Source organism: Lissotriton helveticus, chromosome 8 (assembly GCF_964261635.1).
Source record: "Lissotriton helveticus chromosome 8, aLisHel1.1, whole genome shotgun sequence".
Lineage (NCBI taxonomy): Eukaryota > Metazoa > Chordata > Amphibia > Caudata > Salamandridae > Lissotriton > Lissotriton helveticus.
The window spans coordinates 257,732,189-257,755,215 of record NC_136069.1 but is presented as its reverse complement, the minus strand read 5'-3'; the positions used below and the strand labels follow the sequence as shown (position 1 = coordinate 257,755,215).

Below are 23,027 nucleotides of genomic sequence, written 5' to 3'. Positions count from 1 at the left end.
TTTTGGTAAATAAAAGTCTACATTTCTTAAATAAATCAGAAGATGCCTGTGATTCCACTGGAAGACGCACAAAAAACAGCTACATTTTTCTTTAGCATCGGGTAATTAGGGAAACGTGTTTTACCTCTTTTGCAAAATCACTCCGTGACTTCATATTTAGGTTTCCACCAAGGCCTCTGATCAAGCTAATGACAAACTGGCCGCGGTCAGTGCACCCATGCAAGTGTGACAGGCCGTTCAAAACTGTTCCAACAAGGCTGGTTTCTAACACAAAGTCGTTCTGGAAATTGAAACAGAAAACGTACATTAGAAGAAGCGTACTACCAGCTTTCTATCAATTAGTACTGAGCTGAAGCTTTACCGGGCCGATGTGTAGCAAGATATGAAACCTTAAAAATAATGAGAATAGCAATCAACATCCTTTTGACAGCACGTTTTATTTATGTCCTCTATAAAAACCAGGTGGGACGCTTTATCAAGTTTTATTATTCGAAGTAGCATCAAAGTACAGCGTTGTTCTCAATATGAGCCTGATTTCTTGTCATGTGCAAGTGGCCTCCCCGAGTCGGAGGCCGTACCCAAGGCAGAAGCATGGAAGTTGGGCATTAGCGAAACAGGGCCCAGGTTTGTTCCTAATGACTTTAATTATTAAAGAAACCGAGAGCTGCCCTAAGTGACAAGACCCCATCAGCTCCACTGTCAGCAGACGTTATCAGTACCTGGTGCACCAGCCACATCCAGTACTCGGTGGTGGTTCAGTACTACGGACACAAAACTGTCATGGAACAATCTGAGGTTAGGCCTAACACAGCACTGGGCGATTTTCAGTCTTCAGGAGGAAAAAGCTATGGATGTTTTAGAAGAACATAAATGTAACCAAAGCCTTATTTAGAGTCTGTCACATGATACTCCATCACAGCAGACATCCCTTCCTCTGTATTACATCTGCCATAGACTGTAGTACACATGTGATACAGTTCACAGGATGTCCACCATAGACAGTGGTACACATGTGATACAGCCCACAGAATGTCCCCCATTGACTGTAATACACATGTGATACAGCCCACAGGATGTCCCCCATAGACTGTAGTACACATGCGATACAGCCCACAGGATGTCCCCCATAGACGGTGGTACACATGTGATACAGCCCACAGAATGTTCCCCATAGACTGTGGTACACATGTGATACAGCCCACAAGATGCCCCCCATAGACGGTGGTACAAATGTGATACAGCCTACAGGATGTGCCCCATAGACTGTCGTACACATGATACAGCCCACAGGATGTCCCCCATTGACTGTAGTACACATGTGATACAGCCCACAGGACGTCCCCCATAGACTGTAGTACACATGTGATACAGCCCACAGGATGTCCCCCATAGACGGTGGAACACATGTGATACAGCCCACAGGATGTCCCCCATTGACTGTAGTACACATGTGATACAGCCCACAGGATGTCCCCCATAGATAGTGGTACACATGTGATACAGCCCACAGGATGTCCCCCATAGACTGTAGTACACATGTGATATAGCCCACAGGAAGTCCCCCATTGACTGTAGTACACATGTGATACAGCCCACAGGATGTCCCCCATAGATAGTGGTACACATGTGATACAGCCCACAGGATGTCCTCTATAGACTGTAGTACACATGTGATACAGCCCACAGGATGTCCCCCATAGATGGTGGTACACGTGATACAGCCCACAGGATGCCCCCATTGACTGTAGTACACATGTGATACAGCCCACAAGATATCCCCCATAGACTGTAGTAAACGTGATACAGCCCACAGGGAGTCCCCCATAGACTGTAGTACACATGTTATACAGCCCACAGGATGTCCCCCATAGACGGTGGTACACGTGATACAGCCCACAGGATGTCCCCCATAGACTGTAGTACACATGTGATACAGCCCACAGGCTGTCCCCCATACACTGTAGTACATGTGATACAGCCCACAAGACTGTAGTACACATGTGATACAGCCCACAGGCAGTCCCCCACCTTCCAGTGGCACTGGAACTAGGGGTGCGGGAGGGGTAGCAAAACCCCCTTAAAACTTCAAAGAGCTTGGATGGAGGACAAACAACAAAGGGTTTCTTCAAATGGTTTTCTTCTGTGTTAAATGGAGCACTGTACAATATCCCCCATACCTTCAGTGAGGTGAAGCTATTGAACCGCACCGCCACTTTAAAAACCGTTCCAGAACCTACTGTTTGTAACAGAGTATCCATCCGCCAAACTATAAATTGGGCTCTAAACCGGTCCATAGCTAGCATTTATTTAATAGATGCCCATACTTTGAATTGTCATCCATCTTCAGGATAAGAATTCTCAGTTCATCTAACATATCGATATAGCAACACATTTAATGGAGTAGGAAACTGCCCCGTTATTTGGACGCGTCTCCTAAGCTATGCTCTGCGCATCTGCACAGAGGGCATCTGCTATTGCACTGAAGTGAGAAGGCTCTTATACCTTGTGCCGTCAAGCCATGTTAAAAATCTAAAGCAGTACTGTGCCATGTGTATAAAGTTCCATGGGAGAGAGGACAGGTAACATGAGATTCTATGAGCAAATAAAATGCAGGATATATGTAGTTACTACCATGTACCTTTCCTCAATAGCGTAGAAAAGGACGGTCCGCCCCAGGCAGCACGAGTTTTGGGGACAGCGGCCTCCTTTCGCTCTTACCTGCCATGTAGGGGCGGCAATCATCAGCCCCCACCCTCCCCCCGTACATTGCGGCCATCTCGCCAACACACCCAACCCAGCGCTTCAATGCGGCGGCAGGGCAGGCGGTAACCCCCAGGGGCGGCCACAGGGCTGGGCTGAGCTTGGCTTGCCTTGCTTTACCCGAGCACTGTGTAAGCATTGGGTAACTAATACAAAACAAAATGGAGGATATAGAAACAGGCTCTAAATCAGCGCCTGTATGAACCCTGCTTCTTCTCTCACCGGGCCTCCAGACGGAGGTACTTCCTGAACATATGTGGCATCTGCCAGGTAGCTACTTTACAAATGTCCAGTATTGGACCGCAAAGTAAAGGCCGTTAACTGCAAATATATTCTTTCTTATTAGCTTCTATGTGATTCATTATGGCAAAATGCATGGTTTGAAGAAATGCATCGGGTTATGCAGTGTTTGGAAAACTCTAGTATCTTGGAAGCTGAAGGAACAGGTTGCTGTCTCAATTATTTGTAAGTTGGAGAAAAATGTAGTTTGAATCTCGGCCTTGATAATGTTGGATTTGGGCGGGACTTTTCTTTTGAATCTGCCTATTCATTATAGAACCAGATACAAGGCTCTTTACCACACAGAAACCTTTCTGTAGGCTCCCTGCATTGACTTGACTGGTTATCCTCTGAGATCTTAGACACCTTTATTTAGCTCCTCCACCGCGATTGGTTTAAAATTTAGTGTAAAGGTTCTCATCAACAGTAAAAGTCTAAAGACCTCCTTATTACTTTTTGAGAAGATCCTTTGTGAGAACAAAGATATTATGTAGGAAAGGCTCCTTTTGCACGATTACCACTATTTTTTGCCTGACACATGATGCACTTTGACTTGGTGTGTCCTGGGTCAGTGCCAATAAGATTCCCAGGGCCTATGTTCTTTCCCAAAGCTGCACCTATGTATCCCCAATTGGCACATCTCTGGCCACAGGTAAGCCCCTTGTAAAATGTACCATGGGTACCAAGGGCAATGTGACCAGGGAAGGCCCATATGGGCTGCAGAACCCATTGTGCCACACTTAGAGGCCCTGCACCTTAACACCCACACTTTGCAATGGCAGGACGCGTGTTCTGGTGTAGAGAAAAGTGAAGAGTCGACTTGGCACACATCCCGGTGTGCCATGCCTGCAAACCACTGCCTGTGACCTAGGTGAGCCACCCCTCTGGCAGGGTGCACTAGACAACAGGAGGGGGTACAGGAACATGAGTCCATTTTTAAACATTGTAAGTGCAGTGAAGCCATAAAGAGTATATAGTCTGGGAGTTGGTCATTGCGAACTCCACAGCTCCATAATGGCTTACTGAAACCTGGGAAGTTTGGTAGCAAACTTCTCAACACATTAAACCCACACTGATGAAAGTGTGGGATTTGATGGAAAAGCCACATAAAGGGCATCTTAGAGATGCCATCTGAAAAGCGACCAGCCCTGGTGTGTTTCCTGAATGGCTGCCCGCCATTTGCCACCACCAGACAGGTTTCTGACTCCTGGGTAGAGAGCCTCCACTCTCTGGGTCCCAAGACAAAGCCGATCCTGGGCAGAGGTGTAATGCCTCCTGCCCCAGGATGGACTGGGTCAACAAAAGGGAAATTTTAAAGGCTTGTCGCCTTTGTGAGCTGACCCTGCCTAATCCTGTCCCTAGCAACTGGCTCCCACCGGTCTGATAAACCGAGTTAGGAGATGAGTTGCGCCCACCTTTGCCAACCTCCCACCTCAGGTGGGGAGGGAAGATGAAACACACATCTCAGTCCTCTCAATATTGAAGATGAGGGGACCCAACTATTTGGTAGTCTTGTGTGTTTAGAACATGTCACCATTTCCACTTTAGAGAACAGTATTTGAGACCTAACTGAGACAGGTGCAGCACATTTGGCAATGTTTTATAGGACTGGGACCACTACACACAGAACTTTCTTCGTTTCATAGTATATATTCTTTTATCTCAACTTATCCCTGCATTCTGGATAGGTTTCCTATAATCCTCTAATGTATTTTCACTTGCGTTGTCCTGTTGCAAAGGGAGCACTTTTCAGTCAGTTCACAATTTCTCAACCCGAGCAACTCTAGTCTTTCCTCTGGCTTCTCCGCCAATTACTTCATAAGGGCAATTATACTATTTTTCTACTTGTATCATAAAAAAGGTTTTTTTGCTCCAATTCAAATGTTATGTTATGTTATTATAGGTCTTCTATAGCGCACGGCTACTCCAAAGGAGTGTCCCGGCGCTTTGTGCTTCAGACCAGAAAAAGAAAGTAAACAGATACAACATAACAGTAAAGGGACAAAACGGCAGGACCAAAGATGGAACCATGATACTCTAGCCAGTAAAGAGCCAGGTCTTTAAGCTCTTCCTGAAAGTGAATAAGTTAGGCATGGAGCGCAAGGACAAAGGTAGGGAGTTCCAAAGCTGAGGGGCCAGCAGCCTAAAAGACCGTCCTCCGATGCGGGCTTTCTTTATGCGGGGGACTACTGCTAATGCCAGTGACTCCGATCTTAAAGATCGTGCCGGCAAATAGAAGGCCAGCCTCTTTTGTAAGTATTGGGCACCCGTGGCATGCAAGGCTTTGTGAGCCAGTGTCATGGCCTTGAATATTATCCGCTTCCGGATGGGGAGCCAATGTAAGGTTCGCAATAAGTTTGACGCCCTCACTCGTCGATGTAAGCCGAAGATGGCTCGAGCGGCTGCATTCTGGGCCACCTGCATACGCTGCAAGAGGTATTCCGGCAGGCCCAGATACAGGATATTGGCATAATCGAGTCTGGACTCGATGAGGGCCTGAACAATTATTCTCCTATGGTCCTCAGAAAGCAGCGGAAAAAACTTCTGCAACGTCCTGAGGATACCGAAACAAGTTCCTGTGAGGGTCAACACCTGGGATTTGAGCGTAAGCCCATTATCTATTTTAATTCCCAGGTTCTTGGCTGACTCAGAGGAATTAGCTGGAGGGAACATGTCGGCAGGCCACCATCCTTGCCAGTCCGGTTCCGAGGGGCATCCAAAGAAAAGTATCTCGGATTTATCCGAGTTGCACTTGAGGCTGTTCAGTTGGAACCAGTTAAAAACAGCCCCAAGGCACTCACGGATACTTTCACCCTCGAATTCTTCGCCTTCTGGCAGGTGAAGAGAAGCTGGGTGTCGTCAGCATAGGAAACGATCAATACAATTCCTCAATAAAGATATTTTTCGCTCTGTAATCTTCTCTATATAGTGTTATTCGGACAGTATTTCGACCAGTTAGTTTGAATCTCGACTAGGAAAGAACATATCACATTCTAGTTGAGATGAAAACCGGTTCTTGTAGCTCAGTATAACTCTCGAGCTTGAACCGGCAAGAAAAGGTTTCTTCAGTTTCCGTCTGAACTCATGTTCGACGCGAAAATGAGTTCAGACTGAAACTAGCTACCTTGTCAGTTAGTGATAATGTCAGATAGCAGGGTTTACCAATAATTATATAACACTCAGCGCTTTTCTAAGGTTAGAAAATTCGCGCTCTTTTGATTCATGGTGACGCCATGAATATATTGATCAATGTCACAGTTACTCAACATTGATCGTGTTATAAGTATCACTAACTGACAAGCTAGCGCAAAATGAAAACATTGCTGCTGAATAAAGTTTCTTGAAATATCCAACACAAACTATATGGCCCATAATGCACCATAATAGTAAATTGGTTGCAGAGATATAAATAGTGAAAGGGAAAAGGGACAATTGTGAAACACTGCCGGGATCAGGAACTTCGGTTCGAAACGTGTTGGAGTTAATCACGATCTGAAATAAAACATCTGAAAACTACCAAGAGGTGTGCCGCGATAATTTCATTTTATAGAATCCTCTAATGTATATTGATGTACCCTGGCGTTAGCAATTCAGAAGCCATGGTGTGAGGTCCAAATTCAGTGGGTTATGATGATTATCTGCTCCAGTTCCCAGATCACAAGGCAAGGGTGTACCCTAATCCAAAATCCTGTTGAACAAGAATGACTAACAGGTGAGTGCACCAAATAAATGCAGTCAAGGCTATCCGGTACATTCTGTGTATCAATTTGGTCACCAACCTGGAGAATGACAGAAAGGTAAACTAAACATCCAGGATGAAAAGATGTTCATTGTGTTGTGGTTGCCAATGTCTGTTAGCCCACATATGTCTTGTTCTGTGATGTCACAAACACATCTAGTTATGGTGCTCCACATGCTGCAACAGTTTGTTTTACTTGAGCAGTGCCCATCCCATCTCTGCGATGTGCATTATTGACTTGGCTCAGGGAGTAATTTAGTTCAGTCTTCATGCTGGATTGTCTTTGGGATCACATGAATGTGTTTCTGAATAACCACTTGCCCCCAACTTCCAGGCTATCTGAGAAAGCTATACAAACCTCATTCCCTCCTGCTTACTGAAATATATTGGTTGTGGTGAAGCCTCTGACTGTTTTGACAATCTTTTTATTTAGGGTTCGAATGAAAACTTGAAGTCAAATACTTAGTGCTCAGCACACTAAGAACATTACGCACATTTGACTTTCCTGTAATGTTTGTCCTTTCATAGTTAAATGTTTAAAAAATAAGGTATTGTACAAAGGAGAAGGTAGCGTACAAGACTAGTGCTGCTTGTTGTACTAGGAAGCACACATCTGCTCTTCGATTGTTCCTCATTCAAAGGCTGCTGCAAGGGGCTGAAGAAATACAGGATGATATTCATCCCAACAGAGATTAACACATGGGTACTGTCAACCAACATTAATTTGAACACCTTCTATATGTTGTCACATGGTGTTGCCACTGTCTTTGTGTTTAAGTTGGCTCCTAAAAAACTTCCGGTTATGCATCTTTTTCATCCCACTGAGAAGGAATTGCTCACTGCAGTTAAGACATGGATAGTAAAGAAGAAAAAGTTAATTACCTGTTAACAATCTTTCCGGTGGATACTCTAGCTAAATGCAGATTCCTCACCTGTGGAACAAACCCCAGGTGTCAGACTGGGTTCAAAAAACGTCAAAAATATGATGACGTTTGTAGAGGGCAATGGACTAAGGAGTCCATTAGGATGGCGGACGGATCGCGATCTGTCCGCCATCCTTGCCCGTCCGCCACCTTTCTTTCCCCCAGCCATATTACAATGGCGGGGGGGCCGTGGTGGAGGGGAAGACCGTCAGCCGCTTTTCCTCCACGGTCGCCTTGCGACAGCGGCGGAAAAGGCCTGATATGGTGGCGGTGTCTATCAGACACCGCCAGCCATATTAGGATGGCCTTGGAGGAATGCCTTTCCGTGGTGGCAATGACGCCACGAAAAGGCATACGGTTCCTGCTTTGGGGGCCCGTTGCGGGCCCCCATGGTGAAGGGGGGGTGCACATGAGGGGTACCTATGGTACCCCCCTGTGTTTCGCAGCACAACATGGCAGGCACGGCGCAGTGGTATGAAAAGACTGGCACTTCCCCGATAGTAATGGAGGTCTGAAACAGAGCTCAACAGATCCCCAAAGAAGACGACTATAGAGGAGACAAGGGCCCTGAGTCAATAGAGAAGGCGGGAGGGAGGGAAGGCAGCAGGAGAAGAAAAGAAGAAAAAGATGAATCTCTTGATGAAGGTGAATCAAAAGACACCATTTTACAGGAAAGAAGCCTCTTGGAGGGAGTCAGCCGCATATGGCAATTCTCAAAAGGGCGCAACAATGTGAGCACCCGTGAGAGAAAAACCAATGGCAACTGAAAGAGGCCAGTGGAGAACCCCACTTGGCAAGTTCCTCGTAGAACGGGGAGGATGGGTGGGCGTTAAGTAATCTGCGGTGAGACAACGTCTCCACCAGATACATCATTACCGAAGGTAAGTAACTCGTACATCTGATAGAGACATCTAGCCGCAGATTCTTTAACTTAGAATAGGTACCACAGCCATACCCCAAGGGGGAGGTGGGTCTGCGACAGAACAACAGAAATTGCCCAAACACTGAGCCGGCAACAGGGTGACGGACAATGGGGGAGGCTGTGGCAGGACAGCCAGACAGCAACCCAATTAGCTCGGAAGAGCAAAAGATAACGGGAGGCAAGACATCCCAAAAATGCCAGAATGGTGCTACACCATACCCGTATAAGCATGAGATGTAGAAACGGCATCAGCCATATACCAGAAAAAAAGAGAGAGAGAGTCCCGAAAGAAGGAGGAAGAAGGACCACTCTCATCTTAATGACACACTAATGGTTGAGGAAAACAAGAAGAAATGCAACCAGAGCCTGCCAGGCTAACCCACGGAAAGAAGGCCGGAGAGGCTACAGCCAGTACCAAAGGACAAGAGGTAGGAACTGAGCAATGTTTCAGAAGTGCAGGCGGGAACAAGAAACACGCCAAGTACACACCCAGTCACCAAAAGGGTAACATGGGCGAACAGTAACAATCTGAAGCCCGCTGATGCGGGCCACCACCCAAACATGCACAGAGCAGACAGCAACAGAGATGAAAAGGTGGTGTAGCTAAAATAAGCATAGGGCTGCCCGAACAGGCAGCTTAAAGACTAAGGTGAAAACTAACTCATGAAATACAGATATGCAGGATGTAGACCCTGGGACGACTAACATCAGAAGAGATGTACCGATGGAGCAAGAGGTACCACTCCATGTAATTTTTTAGAGGAGGTGTGACTCATGAATCTGGACAAGACACTGGCCAGAGGAAGGAGTCGCGGAAGAGGATCAAATCTAAGCCGAGGAAGAGAAACAAAAATCAATGCACAAATTCAAGAAAAACCAAAAGAGCAAAAAGAAAGAAGATACTACCCTCTAAGAAATCGCAAATAGAGAAGCTAATTATAAACCTGTCACATGTGCTAACGGAGGAAGAAACATCTCTATTAAATAAAGGCCTGTCATTCTGCCCAGAAAAACATTTCAACCAAACACAAGTCAGAATTGACTTGTATAAATATGTCCGCAAATTAAAGCTAGCCAAAATTCATGCACGCAAATTGAATAACATACCGGAAAAAGAATGCGCATCACAAGCAAGAAATGAAGCTACATGGACAATTGAAGAAATACCAGATCTCCAAAATATGTTTGATTTATTGTACAATCCTGATGAAGGAGAGGTAACAGAATCTCAGCTTATCGAACACCTTGACGGAAGAACAGACCAAAGGGTCAATAGTGGCTTGAAAAGAAAGTCCGGGTTTTGCCCAGTGCTGTCCCCAGGCAATCGATTTGATCTCTTATCAGAGGCCATAATTGAGGAAATTGAGAAAATACCAAATAGACGGAACAAGTGTAGAAGAGAAAATTAAAAACTAAAGAAAGAGAAGCAATAAGGACACTGATTGAAGATGCAAATCTAATCATAAAACCCGCTGACAAAGGGGGAAACATAGTCCTCATGGACACCGAGGACTATGTGAATGAAGCAATGCGCCAACTAAACAACTCGAGAGATTCCTGTAAAATGGACAGCAATCCAATAAATAAGATGACACTACAAATGAATGGACTTCTACAAGACTGGCAAAATAAAGGGTTTCTAAACGATGATGAATTTAAGTTTCTTTCCAAAGACTTTCTGGTAACACCAACCATTTACTTTCTATCCACAATTCACAACACACTAATCAATCCCCCTGGCAGACCAATTGTCTCGTCATGTGACCGCATCTATGAAAACATCTCACAATATGTCGATGTATTTTTGGCACCCATAGCCAAATATATGAGCTCGTACATCAAAGATACTGGCGATTTTCTTCGAATTTTAAATGGAATTACCTAGAATGACCAATAGTTGTTGGTGACAATCGACGTAGTATCTCTATACAAGTCAATCAGACATGAAATCGGTCTGAATGCATGTAGCTATTTCCTAAAACAACGCGATATCAACGAGCTACAACACACCCGCATGCTTCTCGAAATGATCAAACTATGTCTTACCAACAATGTCGTTCTTTTTAACCACCAGCTTTACAAACAAGAATGCGGTACTGTCATGGGCATCTCATTTTCGCCAAACTACGCAAACATAATGATGGGATGGTGGGAGAAGGCTATTTCGTGGGATCCAGTAAATAAACCGGACCTGGACAAGATCATGTTGTGAGTCCGTTACATAGACAATCTGTTTTTAATTTGGAATGGAACATTGACTGATTTTAACCTGTACTATTCAAAACTATGCCACAATGAGGTGGGTTTGCAATTCACACGTGCAACTAGCAAAAAGGAAATAGATTTTTTGGACATTAAAGTGTACATCGAGAACAAACAGATACACTTAACTCTTTTTTGAAAGAAAACATCGACCAATAGCATATTGCATGGGACAAGTTTCCATCCCAAACCCTTACTCTCAAGTATACCGTATGGCGTGTTCGTCCGCATGAAGCGGAATTGCTCAAAGGAATCGGATGCGGATGAAAAAATACAGGATACAATAAACAGATTGAGAACACGAGGATATAACGAAAGAACACTGGAGAAAATCAAAAGGAGAATCGCAATGAAATCAAGAGCAGAAACATTAACTCCAAAAATAGTTACACAGGAAGAAGAACAAGGACCACCACGCTTCATAACAACATACAGCAAAGAAAGTGGCCTTATTGCAACCAAAATATTGGCATTTAATATCAGGAGATCCTGATATTGGCAAGGTGTTGGGAGAAAGACCAATGATCAGCTACAGAAAAACAGAATCATTAAGGTATCAACTAGTTAGGAGTCACTTCAAAGGAACACAGAAAGAAAATTGGCTCAGTAGCCAACAAAAAGGTTTCAGAAAATGCCAGGTATGTAAAGCCTGTAAAATTGGACAAAACAAGAGCTCTTTCAATGAACCCAATGGAAAATTAACTAAAATTGAACAGAAAATAGTATGCAGCTCAACACATGTAGTGTACGTGATTGAATGTAATTGCGGAATGCAATATATTGGCAGTACAACATGCATGCTGAAAAAGAGAATTCTCAAACATATAAGGGCAGTAAAAAATAAAGATATGTCCTACGCCACAGCCAAGCATATGGCAGTCTGTCAGAAAAGTGATTGGAAAGCGATGTCATACTATAGAATCCATATGGTGAAACTAGAAGAACGGGGTGGAAACAGACAGAAGAAATTGAGCAAACAGAATACCGTTTCATTATCAGGCTCAAAACTAAATCGCCGAGAGGAATGAATAATGACGAAGAACTTTATGTACATCTGGACTAACTGCACAAATGAATAATAGAATAAAAAATGACATGGAAATTGACTGTGTAAGAACCAGTGAACATTGACATTATGATCCCCAGCGGTAATGTGAAGTGATGAAGAGGGTACTAAACCCGAAATCAGACACAAAAAAGCTATGCATACTAATGTGAACATTATCATAACATTGGACATTGCAAACCCGGCGATTTTGTAGCAGGTGAAAAAAACAGAGATACTGTATCTCGTACACATGTGGAACAATCCGCCGAACAGAAGTGGCCAATTAATGTAGATTATATTGTGGAAAATGTCAAATTATAGTCACTACGACCAATAACCATGACCAAATGTTTGCATGCATATAAATTTGGGTACTATACCACGCATTGAAAGCGGTAATAACATTGCTATCGCAATACAATTCCTCACAAAAGTTGAAATGTAACGCTAATACCTGACACTGTAAGAAATTGTAAATATGTAAGCTACAAATCCCATAATGCCACCTCATGGCAGAAATGGGATATATACTAGAAATAAACAATGGCTCACTTACCATGAACAAAGCCGAGGTTACGCTGAAACGCGTTGGTTCGAGCTCAGAAGTCTAAATAAATTGAGCTAAAATCCCGAGTCTGGAGTGCCGCGTCTTTGGTTCAAAATTTTTGTTTTCGGGCCATGATGCGGCCCGTACGCAGAGCATAGCAAAAAAGGGTAAACCAGCCACGACCATGCAACAAGGTAGTTATAGGAGCACACTTAGTGCATTAATGGCCGGTGGTAGCCGCATTTAAAGCGTGATAAGCATCATGAAAACCTCCCAAGGAGGAGAATGAGGCATATAACCTAGATGACCCATGGGGTATAGAAGATAGCGCCAAAGTCACAAAATTGAACACCGTACAACGGCAAGATAAGAGCACCAAGGAACACATAGAGCCCAAAAGGATCTCCAGGCCCACTTGAGACTGAGCTATAGAATAGCATTCAAGTAAACCACTTGGGGTATGGCACACCCCAACCAACTGGGGACACCTCTATGGGCAAACCACAGTCAGAGGACCAGACACAACAATCTGTGGAACACTGTCACAGTGGGCTTACCGCCAGCTCAAAGCGCATAAGGCATCTAATGGATGCTAAATAAAAGGGTAACCATCCCAGAACATACAAAAAGAAGACCTGAGGCTTACTGCCAGCTCAAAACGCATAATGCATCTAAAGGATGCTAAATGAAAAGGTAACAATCCCAGAACATATGCCTGAGGAATACAGGTCTAAGGGGGAGGCCAAAAGCCCGCAAGGGGGCGCTGAACTGCCGATTCGGCATGGGTATCAAACAATAAAACCCTATCAAATGGTAGATCAACAAGTCGTTCCCGGATATTCTCCGGGAAGACGCTATCCCGCAACCAAGCATGGCGCCGCATGGCAACCGAACCAGCCATAGCTCGGCCTAAGGAATCAGCAGTATATTAGGCTGAGCGGATCATAAATTCAGCACGGTCACGACCATCCCGAAGAAGATGAAGGAGGTCAACACGAGCGCCTTCAGAAGTAGCAGAAAGCAGAGACTCTGCATAGTCCCACAGGGCAGAGGTAGCCCGAGCCAGGACACATACTGTATTTAGTGACCGAAGGGCAGCACTAGTGGAGGCAAAGATGTTCCGACCCCACCACTCAAGCCATCTGGACTGCCGGGAGGGAGGAAGAATTAACTGAGGCAAGGAAGGGAAGGCAGTTTGCAAAACAAACCCTTGCACGTCAGGGTGGACATATAAGCAAACTGGATCATGTGGAGCAGGAAGGCGGCGGTGCAAGACAGAACGAGCCACCGGATCACCAGAAGCTGGCCGAAACCAGGTTCCCAAAAGGGCAGCATAAAGAGAAGCTTCAATGGGCAGAAGTGGCTCCACATTCCCTGACCCACGGTGAAGGACATCAAGCAGAGGGTCCACAGACAAGGGGTCTGAAGGGACCTGCATGTTCAGAACACGAGTGGCCAAGGAGAAAAGCTGCACCGGCCTTGGTAGCCCTCCGTGGAGGGTACAGCAGCTCATCTCTAGGTGATGGTTGTAAACTAAGCCTCCCAAGTCACTGAGGGTGCGACCAATGCCCAAAAGAATGTGATGTCATCAGTGATGTCAATGACCATGTCATGAATGATGTAATATGTGACGTCATCAGCAGTGCATTGCGGCTGCGCAAGTTATAGTTAGCTCAACTAACTATAACAGGGGAATTTCTATTGTTTTGTATGAGTGAAATGTCCAACTAACTATAACGTCCCTGAAACCTATGGGTTTTTCAGTGAATTTCTAAGGTTTTTTAAATGCTGATTCCTAACTATAACGTCTGTAAAACTTATAGTTTTTTCAGTGAATTTTGAAGGATTTTTAAATTCTAATTTCATATTTTAATATTTATAAAACATATTTTTTCTATTTATTTTTACAATATTTTGGAACTATTTTATTTATTTTTTAACTTTTAAAATTATGTAATATTTTATATCTTCCTAAAAGCATATGTGTATAATTTTTCTTTTTTTTTAGAGAAAACTAAAGTCCCGTACCGGTAGTCTACCAAGCTCCATCAGCACGCGAATCCTATCCACCATATTGAAATGATACGCATTTCGTATCCAACGCGTTTGTGGCAATGCATCCCGCATAACAACATATAAGGACGAGGTCGCACCAGCTGCTAGTTTGGTATGCGACGGGTACGCAGTACCAAGCTGCGCATTACGTCATGTACGTATGGGATCGCACCCGCTGCGCGTTGCGTATGCGACGAGTGCACGCTGCCAGGCCCTGTCTTACATCATAGAAGTATGGTGTTGCGCCGGGTACGTCATTCCCTCATTTTGTTTTATGTCTCTAAAGTATATGTAAATGACTTTAAAGTGTATGTGAGAGCAAACGATAATCTAAAATATTTCAAACATTTATATATTTCTAACTGTAATAAACTCATATTATAATAAATATATTGTCTCAAAATCGCGTCGGGTGCGGTCTCCTTGCGCGCTGATTGCGCGATTGCCATGTGACCTTAAAAAAAGCATTTGATTAATTCATAACATTTCCCATTGTAGCAGTTGGAGAACGCCACTCATTTTAGTCATTCTCTCTACAGCATTTGATGAGACACACCTTTTCTGCTTAGAGAGCTTTTTTGAAAACTTTTTGCTATGTACACATATCTTAGACTACACACAACATGCAACCACCATCTTCATCAATATTCATCGTCTGTAAAGTAGCCTTCCACCTGTGATAGCCATACACTTAAAAGTTACATAACTGAAGTTTTCCCCACTACCAGAGGTAACATGGTTGCATACTCTGCCCACAGCACAATGTAATGTAATACGGCCCAGGGGGAGTATCATGCATAGATCATGAACACACGGACACAGATAAATAGTGGAAGTGGGTATCGGCATGGCGCTCGACACCTTTTTATTACCAGGGTCACAAATCCAGTGACGTCTGTGGTGGATGCGTTTGGAGTGAGTGTAAACCAGCTCTCAGGGAATGGTTGCTGCTATCATCAACAGCAACAGTAATCATTAGATCACACACAGACATTCAATAATAAAAGAATCAATAGTTTGTGCTGCAGTAAGGTAGGGACAACAGATGTGAAATAATACAGAAAAATATTCTATCGTAAAAGAACCACAACTTGTGGTATACTGAGACACAATCAATAGATCTAAAATAATACACAAAAAGATTGTATCATAAAGGGTCCATCTGTTCTAGTGCACTCAGATAGCCACATCAAAAGCATTCCGCATGTCAACAACCAGCGATGATGCGTGCACCGGGCGGGCCGTACTAGGAGTAATATCTGTTGGCATCAACACAGCATCATCTGCAATAGTAAACTGAATTGTGAACACTGGTGTCTGCAGTGTAGGCCAGAGAGAGTGGTCAGCAAGGGCCCACAGCTACGTAAGGTGGACTTGAGCTACACAGTTTGGCGTACGCGAAGCAACAAAAAGCGTGTGCGGAGCCTGTAATAATACGTATGCATGGTGCAGACAGAGCGCACAGGAGCAATGTCTTTTCCGACAAGACTGCGTCATCTACAATAGCGACTCGATCTAAATTGTGAACACTGCTGTCTTCGGTGTTAATTGAAGGCAGTACTCACACAGACAACCATTAATGCTTTTTCTCACTTCCTCTTCACAAAATACAACAACATAAATTACAGAAAGGTCTGGAATAAATAAATCAAAACATTTCGAATTGCGATTTCTGCTGTCCACAGAGTAGACTATTCAGTGGTCCTTTAGACTTGCAAGATGAATTTGATCATTGTAGTAAACCTATAAGCCATCTAAAAAAAATCATCAAGCAAGTATACTAAAAAGATATTGTCTATATTTTAATAGACGTTGTAGTTAGTTGACTACTGGATTCTGTAATTAAACAATCATCACTCGATCTGAATTTTGAGCCCTGCTGACCGCAGTGTAGGCCATCTCTGGAATAACAGGAACAGTGCCCATAATTCTCGCTCTGTTTGCGGCCATCCTACTACTATTTTTGCTTGTAAAAAATGTCTGCGCTCCCTGTGGTAACAACCATGTCCGACAGAATACGCCTCTACGCAAAGCTAAATGAATATGTAATGATTTCCAGGCAGGTTCCGCAGGAGCGCCAAGGATCCGAAGAATATTCCACAGCCTTCCCCTACGGCCTTCCGACTCTATCAAACACTAGAGTACCGAGAGGCTCGCCAGGGGAAAACAGGGAGACAAAACAAGGAAAGGTGGGGAAAGAATATAATCTTGGTCGTAGTCTTCTGTGTGAATGGACATGCACCCGGTCAGGACCTCTGGTGGATGTGGGAGCTGAAACAAAATACAAACTTCTAACCCCTGTTAACATACACTAACGACTGCACTTATTGTAGTACATGAGTGTTACATACCAAAGTAAGTTAAACTTTGCTGTGGTATAAATGTGTAGTGGTTGCAGGGTTCAGGTTGGGCTAAAGTAAGAGAACACACAAAAACACAATAGTGATTACTCTATGTGGACCGTGAGCTTGTATAACACTGTTCAGAATTGTAGAATTCTTACTTGATGACCTGTAGAAGACTCTTAAATAAACATCTATATCGAAGTGGATTGAACCAGAATCAGAAGATAACATCCCTGTATAACCGAATGTCTAAGATACAAAACAAACATCTATTAGTTCAAGTAAGGCTATATATTAATAACATGAATGTAGCGCACAGCGCTGTTACCGTGATTCTGGGTGATGTGGAAGACTTCTGCGCCCTTCACGAGTTCACACAAGTGCCCCCACACACACTGTAGGGAAGGCCAGGAACACAGGAAGTGATGGAAGATGATTACGGCCAAAAAGGAAACAAACGGAATGTAGGGAAACCACCGGATGGCGGAGACTAAGCCCGGCCGCCGGGTGGAGGGTAGGGTAAACAAAACTAAATACCTAAAGAATATTCCTGCTGGGCGGCGGAGTACAAGCCTGGCCGACTGGTAAAGCAGGTAAGGGTTTAGGCTGACAGCGAGAAATGTAGCCCGGCCAGACGGCGGAGTACAGACCCGGCCGTCGGGCGGAGCAATAGGAAATGGGGACGTCAGAGGTACTGCCCGGCCGGACGGCGGAGCATAGACCCGGCCGTCGGGCGGAGCCAGCAAGAACCGGGAAACTCTGACCTGCTGCCCGGCCGGACGGCGGAGCGAAAACCCGGCCGTCGGGCGGAGCAGAATGGAATAAACAAAGTTCCTTGAAAGTTCCAGGAATTGAAACAACAGGGGGAGCAAGGAAAAAGCCACAGGGTAGTAGGACGGCAAAGAGCCCGTCTCTTACAAATATCAACCGGAAATCAGGCAACAACAGGCAACAAGACAGAACTGCAGCAACGGGAGCTTGACGCAAGAACGTAAAGCGTCGCTCCAAGGGTTCTGACTGCTTATGTAGGGATTCATCTTAAAGGGACAGCACGTTTGCGGAACTCGAGACATGACAGAATAATGTCAAAAACTTTTCGGCTGCCTGCCTCTATCTCATATAGGAACCAGCTACAACATGACATTTATTTACACATATGCAATCTGCGTGCAACCATCTTTTTATTGCAAAACGTGCCCATTCGACTGGCGAATGGATCTATGCCTTGCCAATATCCCAATCAATCAATCAATCAATCAAGCCAACAATCGCTCCCGATATCCAGCAGGTAATGCAGTATCTTGGAAACCATGAACTTGACAGTTCGGGCACTGGAGCAATGGCGGATGCCACGCAAAAAGGTATTGTGGCAGAATGGGATTTATGCGCAGCCGCAAAAGATCTCCTGCAACTTGCGACCTTTGATAACATCGCAGATTGCCTGCCAATTCAAATTGCCGCTCCAACATTCGAGCAACATTACTGTCCCTTCGAGGATATGAATTGGTTCGCTTTTCTTTTCTCACACGATGGCAACAATGACCTCTTGGAACATTACGCATCTCAAGCCGCTGAAAAACTTCCGGACTGCAATCTCCAAGACATGTATGAAACTCACGTTATTCTTGGATTGATTTTTTTCCATCTTTTTTTACTTTTTCCCTTTAATTTTTTTTAATACACTTCAATTGTACTATTTTCATATAATAACTTTCTAAGTATGCTCACGCATTTAAACTCTGTTTTCAATATTGCCCCTTACGTCTCCACTCTAACCAGGGATCGGTGATGTATGACCTATGCAATTATCTTGCTAAATTAGCCTAAACCATGTCTATTCTTTGTGCACACGTCTCTCTCCCTGCCTGTTATTCACAAAGCCCTTTCACACAAATGTACTCTTCCTCAGCCTGTGCTCTCAAGCTGGCGATCAAGATCTAAAAACACAAAATTGTTTAGGAACTGGTTGCCACAGTGTGGTAATCGTATCCTACCTTTATTTTCATTATACAATTTAGTCATTTATGTCTAATAGCTATTGTTCATGTCACATGGAACTGTAACATATAATGTGGAATTCACTGATGCAGGAGGTTCGGTTTGAATACAGCAGAAGCGGTTGGAGTTTGCCTTATCTCTCTGCACAAGAATGTTCTTTTGAAACAGCTGAAGACAATAATGTATGGTTTGACCAGAAGGGTACCGAATGTGCTTCTCAGAAGCGCAATGTTTGTATTCCTCCTCAAAGTTCCAATATGGGTAGAACTATTACCAATTCTGACAGGCACCAGATTGAATCTACTGTACAACAAATTGCTGACTGTACTACTGTTGATAATTTTGTGTTACAAAAAAGCAGTACCAGGGTACCTAAAAGTTTGATAATTACATTTTGCAATTTCTTTTTTTTCCTTTGTTTTCTTAAAGGATACATGTGGTAATTGTATCCTACCTTTATTTTCCTTATAGAATTTAGGGTCATTCAAGTCTAATAGGTATTGTTTATGTCACATGGAACTGTAACATGTAATGTGGAATTCACTGATACAGGAGCTTATGTTTGAATCCAGCAGAACAGGTTGGAGTTTGCCTCAGATGGATGCCTTAGCTCTTGCACCAGTGGGTCCATTTATGGCACTTAAATAAAGACACTTTTTATATAACTTTCAGACTCCATCACTTTATTACACACAGCCACTTTCTTAGACAAACCTGATTACACCATTTGTCTTCTGTGGCATTGAAACATTCTGCATTATATTCTTCACAATTTTTTTTTATTCCTGCTTGCTAAAACACTGCATTCGAGTCTTCAGACCGGTAGGGGTGAGTACTTTGCTTCCCACTCCCTGTATAGTATAAACGCATACTAACACTACCTGCACAGCTATGCTACAGCGCCCAGTATGCTACAGCGCCCACAGCACATCAGTTTACTGCACTCAGCTCACAGTTTAGGCGGACGCGTTCATCCCCGAGTGTAGACACCTCACCTCAGCACCATCTCGCACTGGGCAAAACTACACTTTCACACCGGTAGGGGTAAATACTTCACTTCGCACTCCCTCTATAGTACACCCTAAACACCCCACTGACGTTACAGTGCTCCTACCCTTCTCAGTATGCTACAGCGCCCAGAGCACTTCAGTTTACTACACTCAGCTCACAGTTTAGGCGGACGCTTTCATCCCCGAGTGTACTGACACCTCACCTCAGCACCATCTCACAGTGGGCAAAACAGCACTTTCACACTGGTACGGGTAACTACTTCGCTTCGGCCAGTATGCTACAGTGCCCAGAGCACATCAGGTTACAGCACTCATCTCACGGTTAGACACAAGCTTTCATACCCGACTGTACTGACACCTCACCTCAGCACCATCTCGCTCTGGGCAAAACTGCACTTTCACACGGTAGGGGTAAATACTTCACTTCGCACTCCCTCTATAGCACACCCTAAACACCCCACAGATGTTACAGTGCTCCTACCCTCCTCTTTCCTACTTTTCTAGCCCTTTTTTCCCCTGACCCACTTCAACGGAAACACAAAATGGCGGCCAATACTTCGTACTTCCAACCGAGCACCCAGAGCACATGACTTTACAGCACTCAACTCATGGTTTACGCATACGCTTTCATCCCAGAGTGTACCAGCACCTCACCTCAGCACCATCTCACTGTGGGCAAAACAGCACTTTCACACGGTAGGGGTAAAAACTTCACTTCACCCTCCCTGTATAGCACAACCTAAACACCCCACAGAGGTTACAGTGCTCCTACCCTCCGCTAACCTACGTTTTTCACCCTTTTTCACCTTACACGGAAACACAAAACGGCGGCCAACACTTCCTAGTTGCAACCGTTCGCAGCCAATAAGCAGCAAGCTCATGCTCGTAACGCCTCAGCCAATCAGATGACAGAATTCCCGAATATCGGTATCTGTAAATTTAGATATTTCTCCAAAACTACTTAACGGATTTACACCAAATAAACAAAAGCGTGCTTTCTAGACCAAGACCCTTCTCCTTACCAAATTTGGGGTAATTCAGTTCACCCATTCGACCTGTAGCCTTGTCTAAAGTTTCCCATGGAAATGAACATGGAGAAAACATGTTCTGGGACACCCCTTTTATCTCGGCCCCCCTTGAAGAACCACCCCCAAACTTTCAACATAAGAGCTGATCTGAACAAAGAATTAATTTGGAAAATTTCATGGAGATTCATCAAACGAGACTAAAGTTATAAGCAAAACAAAAAATGCTCTTCCGACCCCCAGTAAGTAATACATATATATATATACATATATATCATTTTTTTATGAAATACATACACAATATACAAATAGACTTCTTATTGGTATATACAGAAAAGCAACAGAAAGGTGGGTAGGTCAGTGAGGAATCCACAGGTAGATACAAAAAGTGTTCTTGAAGCTAGCTAAGTAACTTGTTCTTTTGATGGATACATCAACCTGTGGATTCCTCATCTTTTGAATAGAATCCACAAGCAGTCCCGTACTCGGTGGTGGGTAAATGTCTGCCTATACCAAACCATCTTACAAAACAGAACGAGCAAAGTGACCGTACCTCCTCATTTTGGAGTCTAAGCAATAGTGCTTCGTAAAAGTGTGACGGGAAGCCCAAGTTGCCACTTTCCAGATGTCAACTACAGGGACACCTCTAGCTAAAGCAGAAGTAGAAGACTTAACTCTTGTGGAATGAGCTCTAATACTCTCTGGAGGTCCTTTGTGAGTCATGGTGTAGCAGATCTTTATGCACAAGATGATCCATCTTTAGAATGTTGTTTTATGCACTGCTTTTCCTTTCATCTTGCCCACATAGTCAACAAACAGCTTATCGTCCCGCCCGATTTTACGAGTTCTGTCCACATAAAAGCTAAAGCCTTTCCTCCTCTTTAGATGGATGTGGAGGAGGATAGAACGTAGGAAGGGCGATAGAGTGAAAGGGAGTAACCACATTTGGTAGGAAAGCAGCTCTGGTTCTGAATATCAGCCTATCGGGATAGAAAGCCATGAAGGGAGATTTCACACTTAATGCCTGCAATTCACCAACACGTCTAGCAGACATTATGGCAACCAGAAAAACTGCTTTAAAAGTAAGTAGTCTTAAAGGACAACTATGTAAGGGTTCAAAAGGATAACACATAAGGTAAGATATTACCAAATTAAGATCTCACGACGGCATGATGAACGGAGTGGGAGGCTATTTGTTAGTAAGTCCCTTAATAAACCTTAACATTATTGGGGGCTTAAACAGAGAAAGTTGGTTGAGTAAACAAAGGAATGCGGAAAGGGCAGACAAATATCAGCCAGCTTGTAATGTTGAGACCCCACCGTGAAATGGAGATACTTCCTGTGCGATTGCAGAAAGGGAATTCTAAAAAATGCATCCTGCAAATAGATCGAGACCATTCAGTCTTCCTTATCCAGCACAAGAAGCACCTGTGCTAGGGTCAGCATTTTGAACTTTTCCTGCCTGAGGAACCAGTACACAACCCTGAGGTCTAGGTTGGGACGTGCACAACCATCCTTTTTGGGAATCAGAAAGTACAAGGAATAGCATCCCTGACCCTGCTCCTGCTCTGAAACCAAGTCTACTGCACAGTTTTGAAGTAGGGTTTAGACCTCCTGTTGACGGAGCAGAAGATGGTCTTCTGAACAAAAACCTTTTTGGGGATGAAAGGGCAGGGGAAGTTCTTGGAGGGGTAGGGCATACCCATTTTCTACACTATTCAAAACCCGCTGATCTGATGTTATAGAGCTCCATTATGGTAGAAAAAGGGACAACCACCACAGCAAAACTAGGTCTGCTTCTTATGACGGTGGCCGGGGATGAAGAGAAGGATGATGGCTGATGGGTGGCTCCTCGTTGTCTACCTCTGCCCCGCCCTCTATAACTCCTATAGAGGGGATTGGACAGCTGCTGTTGCTACTGCTATTGGTGCACTCCACGAAAGGAGATTTTCTGGCCAAACTCCTAGAACCTTCAAAACTGCATGTAATCTCTGGCTGCGATTGAAGTCCCAAAGATTTTGCTGTCATCTTACTGTCCTTGAATCTCTCCAAGGTAGAATCGGCTTTGAGCCATCAAATGGCAAATCCATCAGGGCAGCCTGCACGTCCAGCAA

The 23,027-nt window shown here is 44.1% G+C and overlaps 1 protein-coding gene across 2 annotated transcripts in view; it reads right to left on the bottom strand.

The window, feature by feature from the left end:
- The window catches only part of DYNC2H1 (dynein cytoplasmic 2 heavy chain 1), a 1,763,151-nt gene that overhangs the window by 980,669 nt on the left and 759,455 nt on the right, over positions 1 to 23,027 (bottom strand). For both annotated transcript variants that reach the window (XM_078657019.1, XM_078657020.1), the window contains exon 41: positions 125 to 280. In XM_078657019.1, the coding sequence (XP_078513145.1) occupies positions 125 to 280 (156 nt within the window). The remainder of the gene's footprint in view (positions 1 to 124; positions 281 to 23,027) is intronic.